This window comes from Oncorhynchus keta, chromosome 26 (assembly GCF_023373465.1).
Source record: "Oncorhynchus keta strain PuntledgeMale-10-30-2019 chromosome 26, Oket_V2, whole genome shotgun sequence".
NCBI lineage: Eukaryota > Metazoa > Chordata > Actinopteri > Salmoniformes > Salmonidae > Oncorhynchus > Oncorhynchus keta.
The window spans coordinates 42,646,127-42,672,739 of record NC_068446.1 but is presented as its reverse complement, the minus strand read 5'-3'; the positions used below and the strand labels follow the sequence as shown (position 1 = coordinate 42,672,739).

The 26,613-nt window shown below is 45.9% G+C and overlaps 2 protein-coding genes across 3 annotated transcripts in view; one reads left to right on the top strand and one right to left on the bottom strand.

Moving 5' to 3' along the window:
• Nucleotides 1–19,390, bottom strand: part of LOC118377673 (anoctamin-9) — a 46,230-nt gene extending 26,840 nt beyond the window's left edge. For both annotated transcript variants that reach the window (XM_052480964.1, XM_052480966.1), the window contains exons 1-7: nt 19,172–19,390; nt 16,428–16,520; nt 14,570–14,692; nt 10,629–10,765; nt 10,386–10,435; nt 8,339–8,397; nt 4,817–4,896 (exon numbers count right to left, since the gene is read on the bottom strand). In XM_052480964.1, the coding sequence (XP_052336924.1) occupies nt 4,817–4,896; nt 8,339–8,397; nt 10,386–10,435; nt 10,629–10,765; nt 14,570–14,692; nt 16,428–16,520; nt 19,172–19,192 (563 nt within the window). In that variant the 5' untranslated portion in view covers nt 19,193–19,390. The remainder of the gene's footprint in view (nt 1–4,816; nt 4,897–8,338; nt 8,398–10,385; nt 10,436–10,628; nt 10,766–14,569; nt 14,693–16,427; nt 16,521–19,171) is intronic.
• Nucleotides 19,391–22,977: 3,587 nt separating this feature from the next.
• LOC127912210 (uncharacterized) lies at nt 22,978–24,318 on the top strand. Its single transcript, XM_052481122.1, has one exon. The coding sequence runs from the start codon at nt 22,978–22,980 to the stop codon at nt 24,316–24,318; it is 1,341 nt and encodes a 446-aa protein (XP_052337082.1).
• Nucleotides 24,319–26,613: the final 2,295 nt, after the last annotated feature.

Genomic DNA, 26,613 nt, shown 5'->3' with positions numbered 1-26,613 from the left:
ATAAAGACAGACAGGTGACAAGATAAAGACAGACAGGTGTCAAGATAAAGACAGACAGGTGACAAGATAAAGACAGACAGGTGTCCAGGTAAAGACAGACAGGTGACAAGATAAAGACAGACAGGTGACAAGATAAAGACAGACAGGTGACAAGATAAAGACAGACAGGTGTCCAGGTAAAGACAGACAGGTGACAAGATAAAGACAGACAGGTGACAAGATAAAGACAGACAGGTGTCAAGATAAAGACAGACAGGTGACAAGATAAAGACAGACAGGTGACAAGATAAAGACAGACAGGTGACAAGATAAAGACAGACAGGTGACAAGATAAAGACAGACAGGTGTCAAGATAAAGACAGACAGGTGACAAGATAAAGACAGACAGGTGTCAAGATAAAGACAGACAGGTGACAAGATAAAGACAGACAGGTGTCCAGGTAAAGACAGACAGGTGACAAGATAAAGACAGACAGGTGACAAGATATAGACAGACAGGTGTCAAGATATAGACAGACAGGTGACAAGATAAAGACAGACAGGTGTCCAGGTAAAGACAGACAGGTGACAAGATAAAGACAGACAGGTGACAAGATAAAGACAGACAGGTGACAAGATATAGACAGACAGGTGACAAGATAAAGACAGACAGGTGACAAGATAAAGACAGACAGGTGTCAAGATAAAGACAGACAGGTGACAAGATAAAGACAGACAGGTGACAAGATAAAGACAGACAGGTGTCAAGATAAAGACAGACAGGTGACAAGATAAAGACAGACAGGTGACAAGATAAAGACAGACAGGTGACAAGATAAAGACAGACAGGTGACAAGATAAAGACAGACAGGTGACAAGATAAAGACAGACAGGTGTCAAGATAAAGACAGACAGGTGACAAGATAAAGACAGACAGGTGACAAGATAAAGACAGACAGGTGACAAGATAAAGACAGACAGGTGTCCAGGTAAAGACAGACAGGTGACAAGATAAAGACAGACAGGTGACAAGATAAAGACAGACAGGTGTCAAGATAAAGACAGACAGGTGACAAGATAAAGACAGACAGGTGACAAGATAAAGACAGACAGGTGACAAGATAAAGACAGACAGGTGTCCAGGTAAAGACAGACAGGTGACAAGATAAAGACAGACAGGTGACAAGATATAGACAGACAGGTGTCAAGGTAAAGACAGACAGGTGACAAGATAAAGACAGACAGGTGACAAGATATAGACAGACAGGTGTCCAGGTAAAGACAGACAGGTGACAAGATAAAGACAGACAGGTGACAAGATAAAGACAGACAGGTGACAAGATAAAGACAGACAGGTGACAAGATAAAGACAGACAGGTGACAAGATAAAGACAGACAGGTGACAAGATAAAGACAGACAGGTGACAAGATAAAGACAGACAGGTGACAAGATAAAGACAGACAGGTGACAAGATAAAGACAGACAGGTGTCAAGATAAAGACAGACAGGTGTCAAGATATAGACAGACAGGTGACAAGATAAAGACAGACAGGTGACAAGATAAAGACAGACAGGTGACAAGATATAGACAGACAGGTGACAAGATATAGACAGACAGGTGACAAGATAAAGACAGACAGGTGACAAGATATAGACAGACAGGTGACAAGATAAAGACAGACAGGTGACAAGATAAAGACAGACAGGTGTCCAGGTAAAGACAGACAGGTGTCAAGATAAAGACAGACAGGTGACAAGATAAAGACAGACAGGTGACAAGATAAAGACAGACAGGTGTCCAGGTAAAGACAGACAGGTGACAAGATATAGACAGACAGGTATCAAGATATAGACAGACAGGTGTCCAGGTAAAGACAGACAGGTGACAAGATAAAGACAGACAGGTATCAAGATATAGACAGACAGGTGTCCAGGTAAAGACAGACAGGTGACAAGATAAAGACAGACAGGTGACAAGATATAGACAGACAGGTGTCAAGATAAAGACAGACAGGTGACAAGATAAAGACAGACAGGTGTCCAGGTAAAGACAGACAGGTGACAAGATAAAGACAGACAGGTGACAAGATAAAGACAGACAGGTGACAAGATATAGACAGACAGGTGACAAGATAAAGACAGACAGGTGACAAGATAAAGACAGACAGGTGTTGTTCCTGAGTGACACATGCAACACAATTGAAGTCATAAAGCCTTGAATAGAACGTTGTTTCTCTAAAAAAAACAGGTCCAGGTAAAGGGGCATACAGTGCATTCAGAAAGTATAACATCACTGATGGGTTGGCCCTGGAGACAGACCTAACTAATCTATCATCACTGATGGGTTGGCCCTGGAGACAGACCTAACTAATCTATCATCACTGATGGGTTGGCCCTGGAGACAGACCTAACTAATCTATCATCACTGATGGGTTGGCCCTGGAGACAGATCTAACTAATCTATCATCACTGATGGGTTGGCCCTGGAGACAGACCTAACTAATCTATCATCACTGATGGGTTGGCCCTGGAGACAGGCCTAACTAATCTATCATCACTGATGGGTTGGCCCTGGAGACAGACCTAACTAATCAATCATCACTGATGGGTTGGCCCTGGAGACAGACCTAACTAATCTAACATCACTGATGGGTTGGCCCTGGAGACAGACCTAACTAATCTATCATCACTGATGGGTTGGCCCTGGAGACAGACCTAACTAATCTATCATCACTGATGGGTTGGCCCTGGAGACAGACCTAACTAATCTATCATCACTGATGGGTTGGCCCTGGAGACAGACCTAACTAATCTATCATCACTGATGGGTTGGCCCTGGAGACAGACCTAACTAATCTATCATCACTGATGGGTTGGCCCTGGAGACAGACCTAACTAATCTATCATCACTGATGGGTTGGCCCTGGAGACAGACCTAACTAACCTGACATCACTGATGGGTTGGCACTGGAGACAGACCTAACTAACCTATCATCACTGATGGGTTGGCCCTGGAGACAGACCTAACTAATCTATCATCACTGATGGGTTGGCCCTGGAGACAGACCTAACTAATCTAACATCACTGATGGATTGGCCCTGGAGACAGACCTAACTAATCTATCATCACTGATGGGTTGGCCCTGGAGACAGACCTAACTAATCTATCATCACTGATGGGTTGGCCCTGGAGACAGACCTAACTAATCTAACATCACTGATGGGTTGGCCCTGGAGACAGACCTAACTAATCTATCATCACTGATGGGTTGGCCCTGGAGACAGACCTAACTAATCTATCATCACTGATGGGTTGGCCCTGGAGACAGACCTAACTAACCTGACATCACTGATGGGTTGGCCCTGGAGACAGACCTAACTAATCTATCATCACTGATGGGTTGGCCCTGGAGACAGACCTAACTAATCTATCATCACTGATGGGTTGGCCCTGGAGACAGACCTAACTAATCTAACATCACTGATGGGTTGGCCCTGGAGACAGACCTAACTAATCTATCATCACTGATGGGTTGGCCCTGGAGACAGACCAAACTAATCTATCATCACTGATGGGTTGGCCCTGGAGACAGACCTAACTAATCTATCATCACTGATGGGTTGGCCCTGGAGACAGACCAAACTAATCTATCATCACTGATGGGTTGGCCCTGGAGACAGACCTAACTAATCTATCATCACTGATGGGTTGGCCCTGGAGACAGACCAAACTAATCTATCATCACTGATGGGTTGGCCCTGGAGACAGACCTAACTAACCTGACATCACTGATGGGTTGGCCCTGGAGACAGACCTAACTAATCTATCATCACTGATGGGTTGGCCCTGGAGACAGACCTAACTAATCTATCATCACTGATGGGTTGGCCCTGGAGACAGACCTAACTAATCTATCATCACTGATGGGTTGGCCCTGGAGACAGACCTAACTAATCTATCATCACTGATGGGTTGGCCCTGGAGACAGACCTAACTAATCTATCATCACTGATGGGTTGGCCCTGGAGACAGACCTAACTAACCTGACATCACTGATGGGTTGGCCCTGGAGACAGACCTAACTAATCTATCATCACTGATGGGTTGGCCCTGGAGACAGACCTAACTAACCTGACATCACTGATGGGTTGGCCCTGGAGACAGACCTAACTAATCTATCATCACTGATGGGTTGGCCCTGGAGACAGACCTAACTAATCTATCATCACTGATGGGTTGGCCCTGGAGACAGACCTAACTAATCTAACATCACTGATGGGTTGGCCCTGGAGACAGACCTAACTAATCTATCATCACTGATGGGTTGGCCCTGGAGACAGACCTAACTAATCTATCATCACTGATGGGTTGGCCCTGGAGACAGACCTAACTAATCTATCATCACTGATGGGTTGGCCCTGGAGACAGACCTAACTAATCTAACATCACTGATGGGTTGGCCCTGGAGACAGACCTAACTAATCTATCATCACTGATGGGTTGGCCCTGGAGACAGACCTAACTAATCTATCATCACTGATGGGTTGGCCCTGGAGACAGACCTAACTAATCTATCATCACTGATGGGTTGGCCCTGGAGACAGACCTAACTAACCTGACATCATTGATTGGTTGTCCCCGGAAACAGGCCTAACTAACCTGACATCATTGATTGGTTGTCCCCGGAAACAGGCCTAACTAACCTGACATCATTGATTGGTTGTCCCCGGAAACAGGCCTAACTAACCCGACATCATTGATTGGTTGTCCCCGGAAACAGGCCTAACTAACCTGACATCATTGATTGGTTGTCCCCGGAAACAGGCCTAACTAACCTGACATCATTGATTGGTTGTCCCCGGAAACAGGCAGTCCATCTGGCCCAACTTTTCCTCAGTTCCTTCTGAGTTTTTCTCTGAAAGCACGAGCACAAAGTCAGGGACAAGAATCATTCAAATACACACACACACGCGCGCATACACACACACACACACACGCACGACTCAATGTATTAGCATAACAAATGTTTTGACATTTTCAAAAATGAATCATCACATGGACAAACAGATACTCAGTGTGTGTGTGTGTGTGTGTGTGTGTGTGTGTGTGTGTGTGTGTGTGTGTGTGTGTGTGTGTGTGTGTGTGTGTAAATGTCAGTTAACAAGAACAGAGGTGTCCTCCTCAGACATTGAATAAATACTATGTTTTAACTCGGAGGGTGTCTCAGTAGTCTCTCAGTACGCAGAGAAACAATGATATCGCTTCGACCTTTAGAGTCTGTATGGCAGCCATTCATTCACATACCTTTGACACAGAAACGTATTTTCCATCAGTAGTAGTGTGTAGTGGGTAGTGTCTAGTGGGCATTGTCGAGTGGGCAGTGTCTAGTGGGTAGTCTCTAGTGGGTAGTCTCTAGTGGGTAGTCTCTAGTGGGTAGTGTCTAGTGGGCAGTGTCTAGTGGGCAGTGTCTAGTAGACAGTGTGTAGTGGGTAGTGTCTAGTGGACAGTGTGTAGTGGGTAGTGTCTAGTGGTTCTGTGTAGTGGGTAGTGTCTAGTGGGTAGTGTCTAGTGGGTAGTGTCTAGTGGGCAGTGTGTAGTGTGTAGTGGGTAGTGTCTAGTGGGCAGTGTGTAGTGTGTAGTGGGTAGTGGGTAGTGTCTAGTGGGCAGTGGGTAGTGTGTAGTGGGTAGTGTCTAGTGGGCAGTGTCTAGTGGGTAGTATCTAGTGGGCAGTGGGTAGTGTGTAGTGGGTAGTGTCTAGTGGGCAGTGGGTAGTGTGTAGTGGGTAGTGTCTAGTGGGTAGTGTCTAGTGGGTAGTGTCTAGTGGGTAGTGTCTAGTGGGCAGTGGGTAGTGTGTAGTGGGTAGTGTCTAGTGGGTAGTGTCTAGTGGGCAGTGAGTAGTGTGTAGTGGGTAGTGTCTAGTGTCTAGTGGGCAGTGGGTAGTGTGTAGTGGGTAGTGTCTAGTGGGTAGTGTCTAGTGGGTAGTGTCTAGTGGGTAGTGTCTAGTGGGCAGTGGGTAGTGTGTAGTGGGTAGTGTCTAGTGGGTAGTGTCTAGTGGGCAGTGAGTAGTGTGTAGTGGGTAGTGTCTAGTGGGCAGTGTATAGTGGGTAGTGTCTAGTGGGTAGTGTCTAGTGGGCAGTGTCTTATGGGTAGTGTCTAGTGGGCAGTGGGTAGTGTGTAGTGGGTAGTGTCTAGTGGGTAGTGTCTAGTGGGCAGTGAGTAGTGTGTAGTGGGTAGTGTCTAGTGGGTAGTGTCTAGTGGGTAGTGTCTAGTGGGTAGTGTCTAGTGGGTAGTGTCTAGTGGGCAGTGTCTAGTGGGTAGTCTCTAGTGGGTAGTGTGTAGTGGGCAGTGTCTAGTGGGTAGTGTCTAGTGTGTAGTGGGTAGTGTCTAGTGGGTAGTGTCTAGTGGGTAGTGTCTAGTGGGTAGTGTCTAGTGGGCAGTGTCTAGTGGGCAGTGGGTAGTGTGTAGTGGGTAGTGTCTAGTGGGTAGTGTCTAGTGGGCAGTGAGTAGTGGGCAGTGAGTAGTGTGTAGTGGGTAGTGTCTAGTGGGCAGTGTCTAGTGTGTAGTGGGCAGTGTCTAGTGGGTAGTGGGCAGTGTCTAGTGGGTAGTCTCTAGTGGGTAGTGTGTAGTGGGCAGTGTCTAGTGGGTAGTCTCTAGTGGGTAATGTCTAGTGGGTAGTCTAGTGGGTAGTGTCTAGTGGGTAGTGTCTAGTGGGTAGTGTCTAGTGGGTAGTGTGTAGTGGGCAGTGTCTAGTGGGTAGTCTCTAGTGGGTAGTCTCTAGTGGGTAGTGTCTAGTGGGTAGTGTCTAGTGGGTAGTGTCTAGTGGGTAGTGTGTAGTGGGCAGTGTGTAGTGGGTAGTGGGTAGTGTCTAGTGGGTAGTGTGTAGTGGGTAGTGTCTAGTGGGTAGTGTCTAGTGGGTAGTGTGTAGTGGGCAGTGGGTAGTGTGTAGTGGGTAGTGTCTAGTGGGTAGTGTCTAGCGGGCAGTGAGTAGTGTGTAGTGGGTAGTGTCTAGTGGGCAGTGTATAGTGGGTAGTGTCTAGTGGGTAGTGTCTAGTGGGCAGTGTCTAATGGGTAGTGTCTAGTGGGCAGTGGGTAGTGTGTAGTGGGTAGTGTCTAGTGGGTAGTGTCTAGTGGGTAGTGTGTAGTGGGTAGTGTCTAGTGGGTAGTGTGTAGTGGGCAGTGTGTAGTGTGTAGTGGGTAGTGTCTAGTGGGTAGTGTCTAGTGGGTAGTGTCTAGTGGGTAGTGTCTAGTGGGTAGTGTCTAGTGGGTAGTGTGTAGTGGGCAGTGTCTAGTGGGTAGTCTCTAGTGGGTAGTGTGTAGTGGGTAGTGTCTAGTGGGTAGTGTGTAGTGGGTAGTGTCTAGTGGGCAGTGTATAGTGTGTAGTGGGTAGTGTCTAGTGGGTAGTGTGTAGTGAGTAGTGTGTAGTGGGTAGTGTATAGTGGGCAGTGTATAGTGGGTAGTGTCTAGTGGGTAGTCTCTAGTGGGTAATGTCTAGTGGGTAGTGTCTAGTGGGTAGTGTGTAGTGGGCAGTGTCTAGTGGGTAGTCTCTCATGGGTAGTCTCTAGTGGGTAGTGTCTAGTGGGTAGTGTCTAGTGGGTAGTGTGTATTGGGCAGTGTCTAGTGGGTAGTCTCTAGTGGGTAGTCTCTAGTGGGTAGTGTCTAGTGGGTAATGTGTAGTGGGTAATGTGTAGTGGGCAATGTGTAGTGGGTAGTGTGCTGTGGGTAGTGTCTAGTGGGTAGTGTCTAGTGGGTAGTGTCTAGTGGGTAGTGTCTAGTGGGTAGTGTCTAGTGGGTAGTGTGTAGTGGGCAGTGTCAGTGGGTAGTCTCTAGTGGGTAGTGTCTAGTGGGTAGTGTCTAGTGGGTAGTCTCTAGTGGGTAGTGTCTAGTGGGTAGTGTCTAGTGGGTAGTCTCTAGTGGGTAGTGTCTAGTGGGTAATGTGTAGTGAGCAATGTGTAGTGGGTAGTGTGCTGTGGGTAGTGTGCTGTGGGTAGTGTGCTGTGAGTAGTGACTATTCCTTAAACAGTCCACTACTTTTGAGGAGATCCACTATATAGGGTGTAGGGTACACGGTATAGGATGTAGGGTACACGGTATAGGATGTAGGGTACATGGTACAGGGAATAGGATGTAGGGTACAACATCTTTGCAGAAAGCCAGCTACTTTTCTATCTATGGGCCACTACATGACTCCACTTCCTCATGGGTGTATCTACTGCCTACCTAAACCATGCTGTTCAGCAGAGAAGATAAGTCAAAAATCAGGAAGAGAGCCACACACACCACTGAGACAGAGATTTGTCCCAAATTACACCATATTCCCTACATAGTGCACTACTTTTGACCAGAGCAGCAGACTTTACCTCATGCAGGCAGAACTTTGCTTCAAACACTTTCTTCTTCAAGAGTTCAAACAGGTTCTCTGTAAGATTGGACAGATGAGGAGAGAACATTAGAAGAGGTCCAGTGTGTGTGTGTGTGTGTTTGTGTTTGTGTGTGAGAAAGAGAGATAAAGATAAATAAAGACAGAGAGAGAGAGACAGCGAGAGAGACAGAGAGAGGGAGAGAGAACAAGAAAGAGAAAGAGAGAGAGCAAGAAAGAGAAAGAGAGAGAGAGCAAGAAAGAGAAAGAGAGAAAGAGAGAGAGAAAGAGAGAGAGCGAGAAAGAGAGAGAGACAGAGAGGGAGGGGGGACTGGCGTGGGTGAGGGCAGAGAGAGGGAGGACAGGCGTGGGGTTGAGGGCAAAGAGAGGGAGGACAGGTGTGGGGTTGAGGGCAGAGAGAGGGAGGACTGGCGTGGGTGAGGGCAGAGAGAGGGAGGACTGGCGTGGGTGAGGACAGAGAGAAGGAGGACTGGTGTGGGGGTGAGGGCAGAGAGAGGGAGGACTGGCGTGGGTGAGGGCAGAGAGAGGGAGGACTGGCGTGGGTGAGGGCAGAGAGAGGGAGGACTGGTGTGGGGGTGAGGGCAGAGAGGGAGGACTGGCGTGGGTGAGGGCAGAGAGGGAGGACTGGTGTGGGTGAGGGCAGAGAGAGGGAGGACTGGTGTGGGGGTGAGGGCAGAGAGAGGGAGGACTGGCGTGGGTGAGGGCAGAGAGAGGGAGGACTGGTGTGGGTGAGGGCAGAGAGAGGGAGGACTGGCGTGGGTGAGGGCAGAGAGAGGGAGGACTGGTGTGGGGGTGAGGGCAGAGAGAGGGAGGACTGGCGTGGGTGAGGGCAGAGAGAGGGAGGACTGGCGTGGGTGAGGGCAGAGAGAGAGGACTGGCGTGGGGGTGAGGGCAGAGAGAGGGAGGACTGGCGTGGGGGTGAGGGCAGAGAGAGGGAGGACTGGCGTGGGTGAGGGCAGAGAGAGGGAGGACTGGCGTGGGTGAGGGCAGAGAGAGGGAGGACTGGCGTGGGTGAGGGCAGAGAGAGGGAGGACTGGCGGGGGGTGAGGGCTGAGAGAGGGAGGATTGGCGTGGGGGTGAGGGCAGAGAGAGGGGGACTGGCGTGGGTGAGGGCAGAGAGAGGGAGGACTGACGTGGGGTGAGGGGGCAGAGAGAGGGAAGACTGGCGTGGGTGAGGGCAGAGAGAGGGAGGACTGGCGTGGGTGAGGGCAGAGAGAGGGAGGACAGGCGTGGGGTTGAGGGCAGAGAGAGGGAGAACTGGCGTGGGGTGAGGGCAGAGAGAGGGAGGACTGGCGTGGGGGTGAGGGCAGAGAGAGGGAGAACTGGCGTGGGGTGAGGGCAGAGAGAGGGAGGACTGGCGTGGGGGTGAGGCAGAGAGAGGGAGGACTGGTGTGGGGGTGAGGGCAGAGAGAGGGAGGACTGGCGTGGGTGAGGGCAGAGAGAGAGAGGACTGGCGTGGGGTGAGGGCAGAGAGAGGGAGGATTGGCGTGGGGGTGAGGGCAGAGAGAGGGGGACTGGCGTGGGTGAGGGCAGAGAGAGGGAGGACTGACGTGGGGTGAGGGCAGAGAGAGGGACGACTGGCGTGGGTGAGGGCAGAGAGAGGGAGGACTGGCGTGGGTGAGGGCAGAGAGAGGGAGGACAGGCGTGGGGTTGAGGGCAGAGAGAGGGAGAACTGGCGTGGGGTGAGGGCAGAGAGAGGGAGGACTGGCGTGGGGGTGAGGGCAGAGAGAGGGAGGACTGGCGTGGGGTGAGGGCAGAGAGAGGGAGGACTGGCGTGGGGGTGAGGCAGAGAGAGGGAGGACTGGTGTGGGGGGTGAGGGCAGAGAGAGGGAGGACTGGCGTGGGTGAGGGCAGAGAGAGGGAGGACTGCCGGGGGTGAGGGCTGAGAGAGGGAGGACTGGCGTGGGGGTGAGGGCAGAGAGAGGGAGGACTGGCGTGGGTGAGGGCAGAGAGAGGGAGGACTGGCGTGGGTGTGAGGGCAGAGAGAGGGAGGACTGGCGTGGGTGTGAGGGCAGAGCACTACTCACCTCCTGTATTCAGGAAGACATGACTCAGGATAAAGTGAACAATGCGGATCCTGAAATAAAGACGACATTTTAACATGGCTGACAAGACTAAGTATCTGTTTATGATTCCTTTTAAGAAGTTAACATGTTAATACGTTGAGTCATCAGACCGTGCGAGCGTGTGTGTGTCTCTCTGCATGCGTGTGTGTGTCTCTCTGCATGCGTGTGTGTGTCTCTCTGCATGCGTGTGTGTGCATAACTTACCTGGTGGAAAGAGGGACACTTCCCTGCTGTTCACTCCAGTTGCAGGCATCAGACACCTTCAGTAGATACCTGTACTTCTCAAACACTTCATTTGGAGCTTGGATACCGTAGAAGACAACAGTGTCGTCTATAATTTTCTAACACAGAAATACAGTACCAGTCAATAGATTTGGACACACCTACTCATCCAAGGGTTTTTCTTTATTTTGACTATTTTTCTACATTGTAGAATAATAATGAAGACATCAAACTATGAAATAACACATATGGAATCATGTAGTAACCAAAAAAGTGTTAAACAAAATGTATATTTGAGATTCTTCAAAGTAGCCACCCTTTGCCTTGATGACAGCTTTGCACACTCTTGGCATTCTCTCAACTAGCTTCATGAGGTAGTCACCTGGAAGGCATTTACATTAACAGGTGTGCCTTGTTAAAAGTTCATTTGTGGAATATATTTCCTTTTTTAATGCGTTTGGCCAATCAGTTGTGTTGTGACAAGGTAGGTTTGGTATACAGAAGACCCAGAGTTACCTCTGCTGCAGGTAAGTTCAGTAGAGTTACCAGCCTCAGAAATCGGCAAGTAACTGCACCTCAGATGGCAGCCCAAATAAATGCTTCACAGAGTTCAAGTTACAGACACATCTCAACATCAACTGTTCAGAGGAAACTGTGTGAATCAGGCCTTCATGCTCAAATTGCTGCAAAGAAACCACTACTAAAGGACACCAATAAGAAGAAGAGACTTGCTTGGGCCAAGAAACACGAGCAATGGAAATTAGACTGGTGGAAATCTGTCCTTTGGTCAGAGTCCAAATTTGAGATTTTTGGTATCCAACCGCCATGTCTTTGTGAGACGCAGAGTAGGTGGATGGACAATCTCCGCATGTGTGGTTCCCATCGTGAAGCCTGGAGGAGGAGGTGTTATGGTGTGGGGTGCTTTGTTGGTGATGCTGTCTGTGATTTATTTAGAATCAAGGCCACTTCATCAGCATGGCTACCACAACATTCTGGTTTGCGCTAAGTGGAACTATCATTTGTTTTTCAACAGGACAAAGACCCAAAACACACCTCCAGGTTGTGTAAGGGCTATTTGACCAAGAAGGAGAGTGATGGAGTGCTGCATCAGATGACCTGGCCTCCACAATCACCCAACCTCAACCCAATTGAGATGGTTTGGGATGAATTGGACAGCAAAGTGAAGGAAAAGCAGCAAAACAAGTGCTCAGCATATGTGGGAACTCCTTCAAGACTGTTGGAAAAGCAATCCAGGTGAAGCTGGTTGAGAGAATGCCAAGAGTGTGCAAAGCTGTCATTAAGGCAAAGGGTAGTAGCTACTTTGAAGAATCTAAAATATATTTGGATTTGTTTAACACTTTTTTTTGGTTACTACATGATTCCATAAGAATGATTTAATAGTTTTGATGTCTTCACTATTAATATACAATGTAGAAAGAAATAAAAAATAAAAATAAAGAGTTGGTTACAGCATGAATGTTGACAGCTGAAACGCAGCCTATCCAGCCGCGACGGCACACTGCCCATATGCATATGGCACAAGAGTTGCCTAATGTGCTTTCGGTGCCTATTTAGAAACATAAAAGATTCATGTTGTTTTCCCATTTCATTTTATTTGGTTAAAAACCAAGCACGCCCTCCCCTCCTCTCAATTAAGGCTTTTTTTTGTGTCCTGCCCAATGCAATCACAAAGTAGTCAAGAGTGTCAATAAAAGGTTTGGCTCCTGAGACCGCTTGGAAATCAATTTTTGTCACCCAAGGCGTTGTTAAAATATAACATCTGAGAGCAGTAAAACAGCAGTGAGCTAACATTCCCTTTGTATCTATGCATTGTAGGCAGGCCCAGATTATTTTAGCCATGCATGTTCCATTTAGGATGTGCGTAAAACCCCCTCAATGACGTAGGCTATTTCCATGCCCCATGAAACGAGAGATGAGAACCTCGGTGAAAACCTCAGTGAAAACCTTGGTGAAAACCTCGGTGAAAACCTCAGTGAAAACCTCGGTGAAAACCTCGGTGAAAACCGGTGAAAACCTCAGTGAATACCGGTGAAAACCTCGGTGAATACCGGTGAAAACCTCAGTGAATACCGGTGAATACCTCAGTGAAAACCTCAGTGAATACCGGTGAAAACCTCGGTGAATAACTCAGTGAATACCAGTGAAAACCTCGGTGAAAACCTCGGTGAATACCGGTGAATACCTCAGTGAAAGCCTCGGGGAATAACAGTGAAAACCTTGGTGAATAACAGTGAACCTCGGTGAATACCTCGGTGAATACCGGTGAAAACTTCTGAGTACGAGGTTATCTGTAACATGTAACAATTGCTTGTTTTCAGTTTCATTTGTTCAAAACCCTTCCTTGGGCCTACAATAACGAAGGCTGGTTCAACAGCAATGTGTGTCTTTTTAAAAATGTATTCTGCCGATTTTATGAGATAATTACTTTTGACATGGTATTTTATTCTTGTTGAATTGATTGGTTGTAAATAAAACTAAAGGAAAATACAAAGCAATCTTAGTAGAATGATTCACCTTCTGGGTTTTATGGTTACATCTGTGGGCTGCATTGCAATGCATATTTTTCTGATCTGTAAAATGGTCCCTATTATGTTCATAAACCAGTAGAACGGTGAGTGGACATTCTCCCTTTCACTTTATACTGGATCTCTGTCCAGCTACTGTGAAAAAAAGTTTGGATGTGTGTAAAAACCCTCCATAGTTTAAATGTTATGTGTCCACGGAAAGAAGTCGTGGTGCCTGTAAGTGTGACATAGCTTATTTAAAACAAGTTTTTGTTTAGTTTTGTTTAGAATTAAAAATATATATTTTTAGACCTTATCAATAATTAATTTAATCTTGGTTATTGACAATGTTTGGCTAGTCCATGCTCAACCATAATGCAATTTGCCGTAGGCCTAGCCCCTTTTATCAGTGTGAAAGTTATTGAGGCCATGCAATTACAATTACTACTGCAAAATGGATTCAAGTTAACGTATTTAGCAAAGATAGGTCTACATTTAGTTATTTTGTTTCTGTAAAGCCATTTAACAAACTATAACGGACAAACGTTGGAACTGGAGTTGATTCCAAGGCCAAACATAAAAGACATTAAATAAACAACTTGAAGCAACCACATATTTCCCCAAGGAGCACGTTCTGATTGGCCAGTGTGAGGCCAAGCCTCGACACACCCACAACCCCCCCCACACACACACACACACAACCCCCCACACACCATCAAAACAAAGCCCTTTCGCGCCGACGCCAGCAAGTGCTTTGATAATTGTGATAGTAAAAAAATAGCAAAAATATTTCTGACACACACCTGAACCTATAGCGCTACTGTGTTAGGTTTGTTAAAATAGAGGCCTGAGCCTTAGATTATCATTGCGTTAGGTTTGTTAAAATAGAGGCCTGAGCCTTAGATTATCATTGCATTAGGTTTGTTAAAATAGAGGCCTGAGCCTTAGATTATCATTGCGTTAGGTTTGTTAAAATAGAGGCCTGAGCCTTAGATTATCATTGCGTTAGGTTTGTTAAAATAGAGGCCTGAGCCTTAGATTATCATTGCGTTAGGTTTGTTAAAATAGAGGCTTGAGCCTTAGATTATCATTGCATTAGGTTTGTTAAAATAGAGGCCTGAGCCTTAGATTATCATTGTGTTACGTTTGTTAAAATAGAGGCTTGAGCCTTTATAATGTCTTATAACAAAGCTAAGATAATCGACTAGGAAATAATGAGCAGGTAAACTCATTTTAGTTTAAACCCACACAGAGATGATTATACTTAAATTTGGTTTTAAAAACTCTTCTAAAGATAATATGTATTTTACAAGAACAACAAAAAGGACGATTAACTAGCCTCGGCTTAAGAACAACCTAACTCTACAGCTTGTTAAACTGGTAATATAACTAACTCACTGTTATCTTTAAGTTCTTCATCTTCAGTTTCTCGATAAAGGCCTCTTGCATCTTGAAGGTATCTTTCTCCGGATCATCCACTGTCTTAGCGACCAGGACATAGTCGTATGACAGTGGAGTATGCTGAGGAGGAAAGATGAACCACACACACAAAACACACACAGAGAGAGAGAGAGAGAGAAACATAGTCGCATGCTAGTTGAGTATGCTGAGGAGGAAAGATTAACAAGATAGTGTAGACTTGAGTGATTTTATGGATCCAATACTGAACATAAAGACGAAAATAAATCTATGACATGATGGTTACATACAGTAACTGATGTATCCCAGAGCATTCTGGGATACATCAGTATTCAGACCCCTTTCCCCACATTTTATTACATTACAGCCTTATTCAAAAATTGATTTAGAAAAATAATAATAATCCTCATCAAACTACACGCAATATCCAATGATGACAAAGCAAAAACCGTTTTTTCATCAAATCTATTCAAAATAAATAAAACAGAAATCCCTTATTTACATAAGTATTCAGACCGTTTGCTATGAGACTCGAAATTGAGTTCAGGTGCATCCTGTTTCCATTGATCATCCTTGAGATGTTTCTACAACTTGATTGGAGTCCACCTGTGGTAAATTCAATTGATTGGACATGATTTGGAAACACACCTGTCTATATAAGGTCCCACAGTTGACAGTGCAGGTCAGAGCAAAAACCAAGCCATGAGGTTGGAGGAATTGTCCTTAGAGCTCCGAGACAGGATTGTGTCGAGGCAAACATCTGGGGAAGGGTACCAAGAAATGTCTGCAGCATTAAAGGTACCCAAGAACACAGTGGCCTCCATCATTCTAAAATGGAAGAAGTTTGGAACCACCAAGACTCTTCCTAGAGCTGGCCGCCCGGCCAAACTGAGCAATTGGGGGAGAAGGGCCTTGGTCAGGGAGGTGACCAAGAACTAGATGGTCACTCTGTGGAGTGCTCCAGAGTTCTTCTATGGAGATGGGAGAACCTTCCAGAAGGACAACCATCTCTGCAGCTCTCCACCAATCAGGTTTTTATGATAGAGCGGAAAGACGGAAGCCACTCCTCAGTAAAAGGCATGACAGCTTGCTTGGAGTTTGCCAAAAGGCACCTAAAGGACTCTCAAACCATGAGAAACAAGATCCTCTGGTCTGATGAAACCAAGACTGAACTCTTTGGCCTGAATGCCAAGCGTCACATCTGAAGGAAACCTGGCACCATCCCTATGTTGAAGCATGGCGGTAGCAGCATCATTCTGTGGGGATGTTTTTCAGCAGCAGGGACTGGGAGACCAATCAGGATCGAGGGAAAGATGAACAGAGCAAAGTACAAAGAGATCCTTGATAGGAGCGCCAAGCTTGTAGCATCATACCCAAGAAGACTGGAGGCTGTAATCGCTGCCAAATGTGCTTCAACAAAGTACTGAGTAAAGGGTCTGAATACTTATGTAAATTTAATATTTCCATTTTTTTTGTTCTTAATAAATTTGCTAAAATTTATAGAAAACTTGTTTTTGCTTTGTCATTATGGGGTATTGTGATGTTATTATGGGGTATTGTGATGTAATTATGGGGTATTGTGATGTCATTATGGGGTATTGTGATGTCATTATGGGGTATTGTGTATAGATTGATGAGGAATCTTTTTTTTTAAATTCCATTTTAGATTGTCTGTAACGTAACAAAATGTGAAAAAAGTTAAGTGGTCTGAATACTTTACGAATGCACTGTATGACTGTCCATAGACTATATAAAACAACCAGCAATGCACTGTAAATCTGGTTTTACATACAGTAATACAGTGAACTAGGCCTGTGTTTCATCAGTCATCTCTTACCACTGAGGGAAGTAGTGGTGATGTCTCAGGACTATCAAAATGGTTCCCGTTTTCCTTCACCACTCCCATCAGCTCCAGGAGTTCGATGCTGGCCTAAAACATGATGAGAACACAGGACCACACAGCAAGGTGAGTAGGAGTTTGATGCTGGCCTAAAACATGATGAGAGCACAGGACCACACAGCAAGGTGAGTAGGAGTTCGATGCTGGCCTAAAACATGATGAGAGCACAGGACCACACAGCAAGGTGAGTAGGAGTTCGATGCTGGCCTAAAACATGATGAGAACACAGGACCACACAGCAAGATGAGTAGGAGTTCGATGCTGGCCTAAAACATGATGAGAACACAGGACCACACAGCAAGGTGAGTAGGAGTTCGATGCTGGCCTAAAACATGATGAGAACACAGGACCACACAGCAAGGTGAGTAGGAGTTCGATGCTGGCCTAAAACATGATGAGAGCACAGGACCACACAGCAAGGTGAGTAGGAGTTCGATGCTGGCCTAAAACATGATGAGAACACAGGACCACACAGCAAGGTGAGTAGGAGTTCGATGCTGGCCTAAAACATGATGAGAACACAGGACCACACAGCAAGGTGAGTAGGAGTTCGATGCTGGCCTAAAACATGATGAGAACACAGGACCACACAGCAAGGTGAGTAGGAGTTCGATGCTGGCCTAAAACATGATGAGAACACAGGACCACACAGCAAGGTGAGTAGGAGTTCGATGCTGGCCTAAAACATGATGAGAACACAGGACCACACAGCAAGGTGAGTAGGAGTTTCCAAATGGACGTTAGCTGTGAGGGCCGCGATGCATTGACTTCTGCTTGCTATACATGTCCGGGGTGAAGAGTGTTTCTACGGCAACAGAGGTGCAACGATACGATCCAGTTAGTCTTCCTAGTTCGATCCAGTCAGTCTTCCTAGTTCTTTGTTCATGCTGAGAGTAACATAGTAACCTAGTAACCTAGTAACATAGTAACCTAAACGCAGTGTTTTATTTCTCATGTGTAGAAAAATATACATACAGTACCAGTCAAAAGATTGGACACACCAACTCATTAAAGGTTTTTTCTTTATTTTTACTATTTTTCTACATTGTATAATAATAGTGAAGACATCAACACTATGAAATAACACATATGGAATCATGTAGTAACCAAAAAAGTGTTAAACAAATCCAAATAGATTTAATATTTGAGATTCTTCAAAGTAGCTACCCTTTGCCTTAATGACAGGTTTGCACACTCTTGGCATTCTCTCAACCAGCATCACCTGGAATGCTTTTCCAACAGTCTTGAAGGAGTTCCCACATATGCTGAGCACTAGCCATGCTGGTTATGTTTTCCTTGAATTCTAAATAAATCATAGACAGTGTCACCAGCAAAGCAAAGGACACATTTTCACCAGTCTAATATCCACTGCTTGTGTTTCTTGGCCCAAGCAAGTATGTTCTTCTTATTGGTGTCCTTTAGTAGTGGTTTCTTTGCAGCAATTTGACCATGAAGGCCTGATTCATACAGTCTCTTCTGAACAGTTGATGTTGAGATGTGTCTGTAACTTGAACTCTGTGAAGTGTTAATTTGGGCTGCAATCTGAGGTGTAGTTAACTCTCATTTTATTTTTTATTTTTTTAATTTGACCTTTATTTAACCAGGCAAGTCAGTTAAGAACACATTATTATTTTCAATGACAGCCTGGGAACTGTTCAGGGGCCTGGGAACTGTTCAGGGGCCTGGGAACTGTTCAGGGGCCTGGGAACTGTTCAGGGGCCTGGGAACTGTTCAGGGGCAGAATGACAGATGTGTACCTTGCTCGGGGGTTTGAACTCTCAACCTTCCGGTTACTAGTCCAACGCTCTAACCACTAGGCTACGCTGCCGCCTCTTATCCTCTAGTTTTTGATGTCTTCATAGTTTTTGGTGTCTTCACTGTTATTCTACAATGTAGAAAATAGTCAAAATAAAGAAAAACCATTGAATGAGTAGGTGTTTCCAAACTTGTGACTGGTACTGTTGTTCATAGTTATATCTAATTAAAGATATTACAAGTGACATAAACCCGAGACACACAAACAACACACTTCTCTTGAGCCCCTAAAGACGCCAGAAGATGGGAATTGTATGTTGAAAAAAAAAACAAATTCCAGTCACTCCTTTTTTGTGACCTAATTTTTTAAAAGCGATGATTCACTATGTGCCGGTCAGCCTTCACGTTTCAGGGGATAGCAGATACGTATCTGTCATTACAATAGAACAGAATTATAATAGACTACAGTCCGCAGAGAGCAACTCATCAGGCCATATATTATCATAGAATAAGGTATATGACCGGTGTATCGTAGCGCGTGTTGAGAGAAGAAAGCGCGTGGGCCCACTTATGTCAATGGGTAGCCTAAACCTAGCTGTGCTACGCAAATAAAACAGAGTGGAATTATGCAATATTTGATCATGTAGCCTATGCAATCAAGGTCAATCACAGGATCATATTCCACTGCCCATTCATCTATTTCTTCCTAGCCGTGAAATGAATCAATTTACCCACTATGTGAAAGACCACCACAAATATATACTCAACAGTAATCAATACAAACGTAGGCCTATGCCGATTATTTGTTCATGTATAGTTAGTTAGTTACAGTATGAAGGCTAAACGGATACTCAAACGGCTTGTTGACATGCATGTGGATCCCCATTTAATCAGCCGTCTATTATAATAAAAAGAGTTGTATCTACCTGTCTCCTGTGCCGCGACATGACAGCTGAATAGATATTCAACACAAACAGAGAGAGCTCTCCTCTTTCGGCGTCCGACGACCAAGCCACAGCCGCGCGCTCAAAGGACGATTCTTATTTTTTTTATTCAACATTTACACGTAACAAAAATAGCATTCGGTGCACCTGTCAAACCACTTCTTCCGTACTTTCCCAAGAAACTCAAACACCGTGTTCGTTTCTCAGGTTCAGGAATGTAAAAGCGACTTTACCTGTTGCACAGTGATGTCACTAGGTGGTTTAACTACTCTCTTGGTCCGCTGACAACCTTTGGAATCGGGATGTGTTGTGGTTTGAAATAACAGCAGAAATATATGCAGGCATACTACTTGGTTGGTTAAAGGGAGTTATTATGCGTTATTATGTGTAAATAATTCGTTTGATAGTTATTCAATCTGGGCATCAAGAAGTTGGAAATCTCAGAATGATTGTGTACAGTACCTGCTGACAACCGAAAGGTGGCGGCAGAGTACATATTTTAAAGGACCGCAAATAGGCAGCGCGGTTGTCAGGTGAGAAGACGCTGAAATACACTGAACTAAAATATAAACGTGACAATATAAAATGTTGGTCTCATGTTTCATGATCTGAATAAAAAAAGCTAGTCTCTTAAATGTTGTGCTCAAATGTATTCACATCACTGTTAGTGAGCATTTCTCCTTTGCCAAGATAATCCATCCACCTGACAGGTGTGGCATATCAAGAAGCTGATAAAACAGCATGATAATTACACAGGTGTACCTTGTGATGGGGACAATAAAAGGCCACTCTAAAACGTGCCGTTTTGTCACAACACAATGCCACAGATGTTTCAAGTTTTGAGGGAGTGTGCAATTGGCATGCTGACTGGCAGGAATGTCCACCAGAGCTGCTGCCAGATAATTTAATGTTAATTTCTCTACCATAAGCCGCCTCCAACGTCGTTTTAGAGAATTTACGTCTACAACCGCAGACCACGTGTCACCACTCTATCCTCCACATTCGTCTTCTTCACCTGAAGAATTGTCTGGGGGGGGGAGGGGAATGCATTCTGATTGGCTGGGCTTTGCTCCTAAGTGGGTGGGTCTATGCCCTCCAAGGCCCACCCATTGCTGCACCCCTGTCCACTCATGTGAAATCCATAGATTAGAGCCTAGTGTATTTATTTCAATTGACTTATATCCTCATATGAACTGTAACTCAGTAAAATATTTGAAAGTATTGCATGTTGAGTTAAAAAAAATATTTAGTATAAAAAAAAAATCACAGCACTTTGTAGCAATGATCTGGGTCAATTATTTCATTCAATAATAACAACTGCTTTAAATATTTACCCCCCCCCCAAAAAAAAAAAAAATAAATAAATAAATAAATAAAAAAATAGAAATTAGGGGCGCTTTCGTTGGCCCTGACACCGATGTGGAGTATTAGGAAAAAGGCCCCTACTACCACGACTCAAACCAGGGTCCCTGTGACTGTCGGCACCAATACTGTGAAATTAAGAGATCTGAATCTCTTGCCAAAATACTGTTTACATTTCTACATACACTGTATGTTACAAGTCAGACATTGACCCAGTTTGATTGTCTAAGAACCGAGACGTCCACCTAATCAGAAGGCATTACATGTGTATATATATATATATACATACACTATGAAGTGGTATCTCCTCTTCTCTTTGACCCTCTTTAATCCCAAACAGGGTCTGAGTGGAACCAACCAATGTCCTGTTACTACAGAGGACAAGACGCCTGTCTACAGTCCTCACCATTCATTTGGACTTCCCAAGCCCTCCCAAATCCAGAGAGGTAGTGGTTACAGCAATACACAGCCAAACCATGACCTCTCCCCCCCACACAGTCTCACACACACACACACACACGTAACAGTATAACTTTAAACCGTCCCCTCGCCCAAACCCGGGCGCAAACCAGGGACCTTCTACACACATCAACAACAGTCACCCTCGAAGCATCGTTACCCATCGCTCCACAAAAGCCGCGGCCCTTGCAGAGCAAGGGGAACTACTACTTCAAGGTCTCAGAGCAAGTGACGTAACCGATTGAACGCTATTTAGCGCACATCGCTAACTAAGCTAGCCGTTTCACATCCGTTACACACACACACACACACACACACACACACACACACACACACACACACACACACACACACACACACACACACACACACACACACACACACACAACCTCCACATGACAAGATGGATAGGGAGAGGAGAGGCTGTAAGACAGAGAGGATAGAGAGGAGAGGCTGTATGACAGACAGGATAGAGAGAAGCTATAAGACAGAGAGGATAGGGAGAGGAGAGGCGATAAGACAGAGAGGATAGGGAGAGGAGAGGCGATAAGACAGAGAGGATAGGGAGAGGAGAGGCTATAAGACAGAGAGGATAGGGAGAGGAGAGGCTATAAGACAGAGAGGATAGGGAGAGGAGAGGCGATAAGACAGAGAGGATAGGGAGAGGAGAGGCTATAAGACAGAGAGGATAGGGAGAGGAGAGGCTATAAGACAGAGAGGATAGGGAGAGGAGAGGCGATAAGACAGAGAGGATAGGGAGAGGAGAGGCTATAAGACAGAGAGGATAGGGAGAGGAGAGGCTATAAGACAGAGAGGATAGGGAGAGGAGAGGCTATAAGACAGAGAGGATAGGGAGAGGAGAGGCTATAAGACAGAGAGGATAGGGAGAGGAGAGGCTATAAGACAGAGAGGATAGGGAGAGGAGAGGCTATAAGACAGAGAGGATAGGGAGAGGAGAGGCTATAAGACAGAGAGGATAGGGAGAGGAGAGGCTATAAGACAGAGAGGATAGGGAGAGGAGAGGCTATAAGACAGAGAGGATAGGGAGAGGAGAGGCTATAAGACAGAGAGGATAGGGAGAGGAGAGGCTATAAGACAGAGAGGATAGGGAGAGGAGAGGCTATAAGACAGAGAGGATAGGGAGAGGAGAGGCTATAAGACAGAGAGGATAGGGAGAGGAGAGGCTATAAGACAGAGAGGATAGGGAGAGGAGAGGCTATAAGACAGAGAGGATAGGGAGAGGAGAGGCTATAAGACAGAGAGGATAGGGAGAGGAGATGCTATAAGACAGAGAGGATAGAGAGGAGAGGCTGTAAGACAGAGAGGATAGGGAGAGGAGAGGCTATAAGACAGAGAGGATAGGGAGAGGAGAGGCTATAAGACAGAGAGGATAGGGAGAGGAGAGGCTATAAGACAGAGAGAATAGGGAGGGGAGAGGCAATAAGAATTGTTGTAGTTGTCCTGAGCCATAATGACGTTCTGTATGCTGATAGCAATCAAGTATAGCCACTGCTGTTAACTTCATATGCAAACAACTGCAGGCTATTTTAGGCTTGTTGAGATGACCTGTATAATTTGTCCTAACTTTCATGTTGCTAAGCAACACAGTACCATACAATAAGTGCATAGCCTAGGCCATCTCCCTGTTGCCAAGGACTACACATCTAGCTTCCAAATGGGCTCATTGTCCTCCATTTATTCCGACCCTTTACGAGACCAAAACATCCCTCTGCTTTCAATTTAAACCCGTCTGTTTCTTTTTCATTACGGCTTTCAACACCGGAGCTTGTGAAACACTATTGTATGTGCTGGCGTTCATTATGGCGTTCGGGGGGATGGTATTTCTTCTCAGTCATTATTATTACTCTACCAGTTCTGTGAATTTGAGGGAGGTAAAAAAAAAAATACAAATTCACACAAAATAATAATAATAAATAACTAATAAGGTTTAGGAGGATGTAAAGTGAATGATAGTTAAGGGTCACGCCACACCCCCACATGCCATGCCACACCCCCACATGCCACGCCACACCCCCACATGCCACGCCACACCCCCACATGCCATGCCACACCCCCACATGCCATGCCACACCCCCACATGCCACGCCACACCCCCACATGCCACGCTACACCCCCACATGCCACGCCACGCCCCCACATGCCATGCCACACCCCCACATGCCATGCCACACCCCCACATGCCATGCTATGCCATGCCACACCCCCACATGCCATGCCACACCCCCACATGCCATGCCACACCCCCACATGCCATGCCACACCCCCACATGCCATGCCACACCCCCACATGCCATGCCACACCCCCCCCACATGCCACGCCACACCCCCACATGCCACATGCCACACCCCCCATGCCATGCCACCCCACATGCCACACCCCCACATGCCACGCCACACCCCCCACATGCCACACCCCCACATGCCACACACCCCATGCCACCCCCACATGCCATGCCACACCCCCACATGCCATGCCCCACCCCACATGCCATGCCACACCCCCACATGCCACACCACACCCCCACATGCCACGCCACACCCCCACATGCCACGCCACACCCCCACATGCCACGCCACACCCCCACATGCCACGCCACATCCCCACATGCCACACACCCACATGCCACACCCCCACATGCCACACCACACCCCCACATGCCATGCTACACCTCCACATGTCACGCCACACCCCCACATGCCATGCCACACCCCCACATGCCACGCCACACCCTCTCATGCCATGCCACACCCCCACATGCCACGCCACACCCTCTCATGCCATGCCACACCCCCACATGCCACGCCACACCCTCTCATGCCATACCACACCCCCACATGCCACGCCACACCCTCTCATGCCATGCCACACCCCCACATGTGACGCCACACCCTCTCATGCCATACCATGCCACGCCACACCCTCTCATGCCATACCATGCCACGCCACACCCTCTCATGCCATACCATGCCACGCCACACCCCCACATGCCATGCCACACCCCCACATGCCACGCCACACCCCCACATGCCATGCCACACCCTCTCATGCCATACCATGCCACGCCACACCCTCTCATGCCATGCCACGCCACACCCTCTCATGCCATGCCACGCCACACACTCTCATGCCATGCCACACCCTCTCATGCCACGCCACACACTCTCATGCCATGCCACACCCTCTCATGCCATGCCACGCCACACCCTCTCATGCCATGCCAAATGCCCACATGGTGGCGATTGAAAATGCTAACTTTAAAAGGTCACGCCCCTCACCCCCCAGGTGACCTATAGCCATGAAATTCAGTACATACTGTAGGGTCAGTACATATTGTGTGTTCAGTACATACTGTAGGTTCAGTACATACTGTAGGGTCAGTACATACTGTAGGTTCAGTACATACTGTAGGGTCAGTACATACTGTAGGTTCAGTACATACTGTAGGTTCAGTACATACTGTAGGGTCAGTACATACTGTAGGTTCAGTACATACTGTAGGGTCAGTACATACTGTAGGTTCAGTACATACTGTAGGTCACAAAGAAGACATTTCCCTCAGGGAACCAGAAGGTCCGTCATGATGGATTTTCCACCATTTTGAATTTTTGTCCGATCTGCACGAAAACGTGATATATGGCATCTATCAACCAAGATCTCTCAATACAATACTTTCCAAACTTGGAAAATATACTGGACAAAACAATAAACGCAACGGTCAACAATTTCTATGATTTTACTGAGTTACAGTTATATATGGGGAGGCAGGGTAGCCTAGTGGTTAGAGCGTTGGACTAGTTATCGGAAGGTTGCAAGTTCAAACCCCCAAAATGACAAGGCACAAATCTGTCGTTCTACCCCTGAACAAGGCAGTTAACCCACTGTTTCTGGCCGTCATTGAAAATAAGAATTTGTTCTTAACTGACTTGTGTAGTTAAATAAAGGTTAAAAAATATATATATAAGGAAGTCAGTGAATTGCTAATAAGTTCATTAGGCCCTAATCTATTGGATTTCACATGACTGGGCAGGGGCACAGCCTATCAGACTGAGTTTTTCCACACAAAAGTGCTTTATTACAGACATAAATACTCCACAGTTTCATCAGCTGTCTGGGTGGCTGGTCTCAGATGATCCTGTAGGTAAAGAGTCCAGATGTGGAGGTCCTGGGCTGGCACGGTTACACGTGGTCTGCGGTTGTGAGGCCCGTTGGACGTACTGCTAAATTCTCAGAAAAGACGTTGGAGGCGGCTTATGGTAGAAAAATTAATATTACATTCTCTGGCAACAGCTCTGATGGACCTTCCTGCAGTCTAGATGCCAATTGCACACTCCCTCAACTTGAGACATCTGTGGCATTGTGTTGTGTGACAAACTGAACATGTTAAGAGTGGCCTTTTATTGTCCCCAGCACAAGGTGCACCTGTGTAATGATCATGCTATTTTATCAGCTTCTTGATATGCCACACCTGTCAGGTGGATGGATTATCTTGACAAAGGAGAAACGCTCACGAACAGAGATGTCATTTTTTTTCTCATAAATAAGGGATCTTTTATTTCAGCTCGTGAAAAAGGGGACCAACACTTTACATGTTGAGTTTAATATTTTCCTTCGGTATTGTCAAAGTAACAATACCTCCTCTGCAAGATTAACAACTCAACTCAAACCTGCCTACCCAATAGCAATCAGTTATTCCTTGTCATTAATCCGGCAGATCTGATCGATGCCGCCTTGCCTTACCACTGAGCTAGTTTACAGCTAGGAACTGTTCCTCAACCGTGACAGTAAAGGGCCTTTACAGTAACGTGGGCTATCCTCAAAGCCTAGTGTCTATACTGTCTTACCCTCGTTCCACCTGGTGTCTTCTCAGGATCATCCAGGCCAGAGCTTCCACGATAGCCCCACTACGAGGGGCCCCTATTTCCTGGGTTGGCTTAGCTCTGAATCACCCTTCTTACGACTCAGACCAATGCACTCAGTACCTATAGTTCAGTCTCAGGTTATTTTATACCACCAACACTAAGTAACCAGATGCTAAAAAAAAATCTCAATCAATCTATTTCAGAATCCTAGATCAATGAGTCAATCAATCAATCTATTTCAGAATCCTAGATCAATCAATCAATCAATCAATCTATTTCAGAATCCTAGATCAATCAATCAATCAATCAATCTATTTCAGAATCCTAGATCAATCAATCAATCAATCAATCAATCAATCTATTTCAGAATCCTAGATCAATCAATCTATTTCAGAATCCTAGATCAATCAATCAATCAATCAATCAATCAATCAATCTATTTCAGAATCCTAGATCAATCAATCTATTTCAGAATCCTAGATCAATCAATCAATCAATCAATCTATCTATTTCAGAATCCTAGATCAATCAATCAATCAATCAATCAATCAATCTATTTCAGAATCCTAGATCAATCAATCTATTTCAGAATCCTAGATCAATCAATCAATCAATCAATCAATCTATTTCAGAATCCTAGATCAATCAATCTATTTCAGAATCCTAGATCAATCAATCAATCAATCTATCTATCTATCTATTTCAGAATCCTAGATCAATCA

Coding starts and splice junctions, on each gene's coding strand:
- LOC127912210 (XM_052481122.1), top strand. CDS start 22,978: ATGATAGTTAAGGGTCACGCCACACCCCCACATGCCATGCCACACCCC.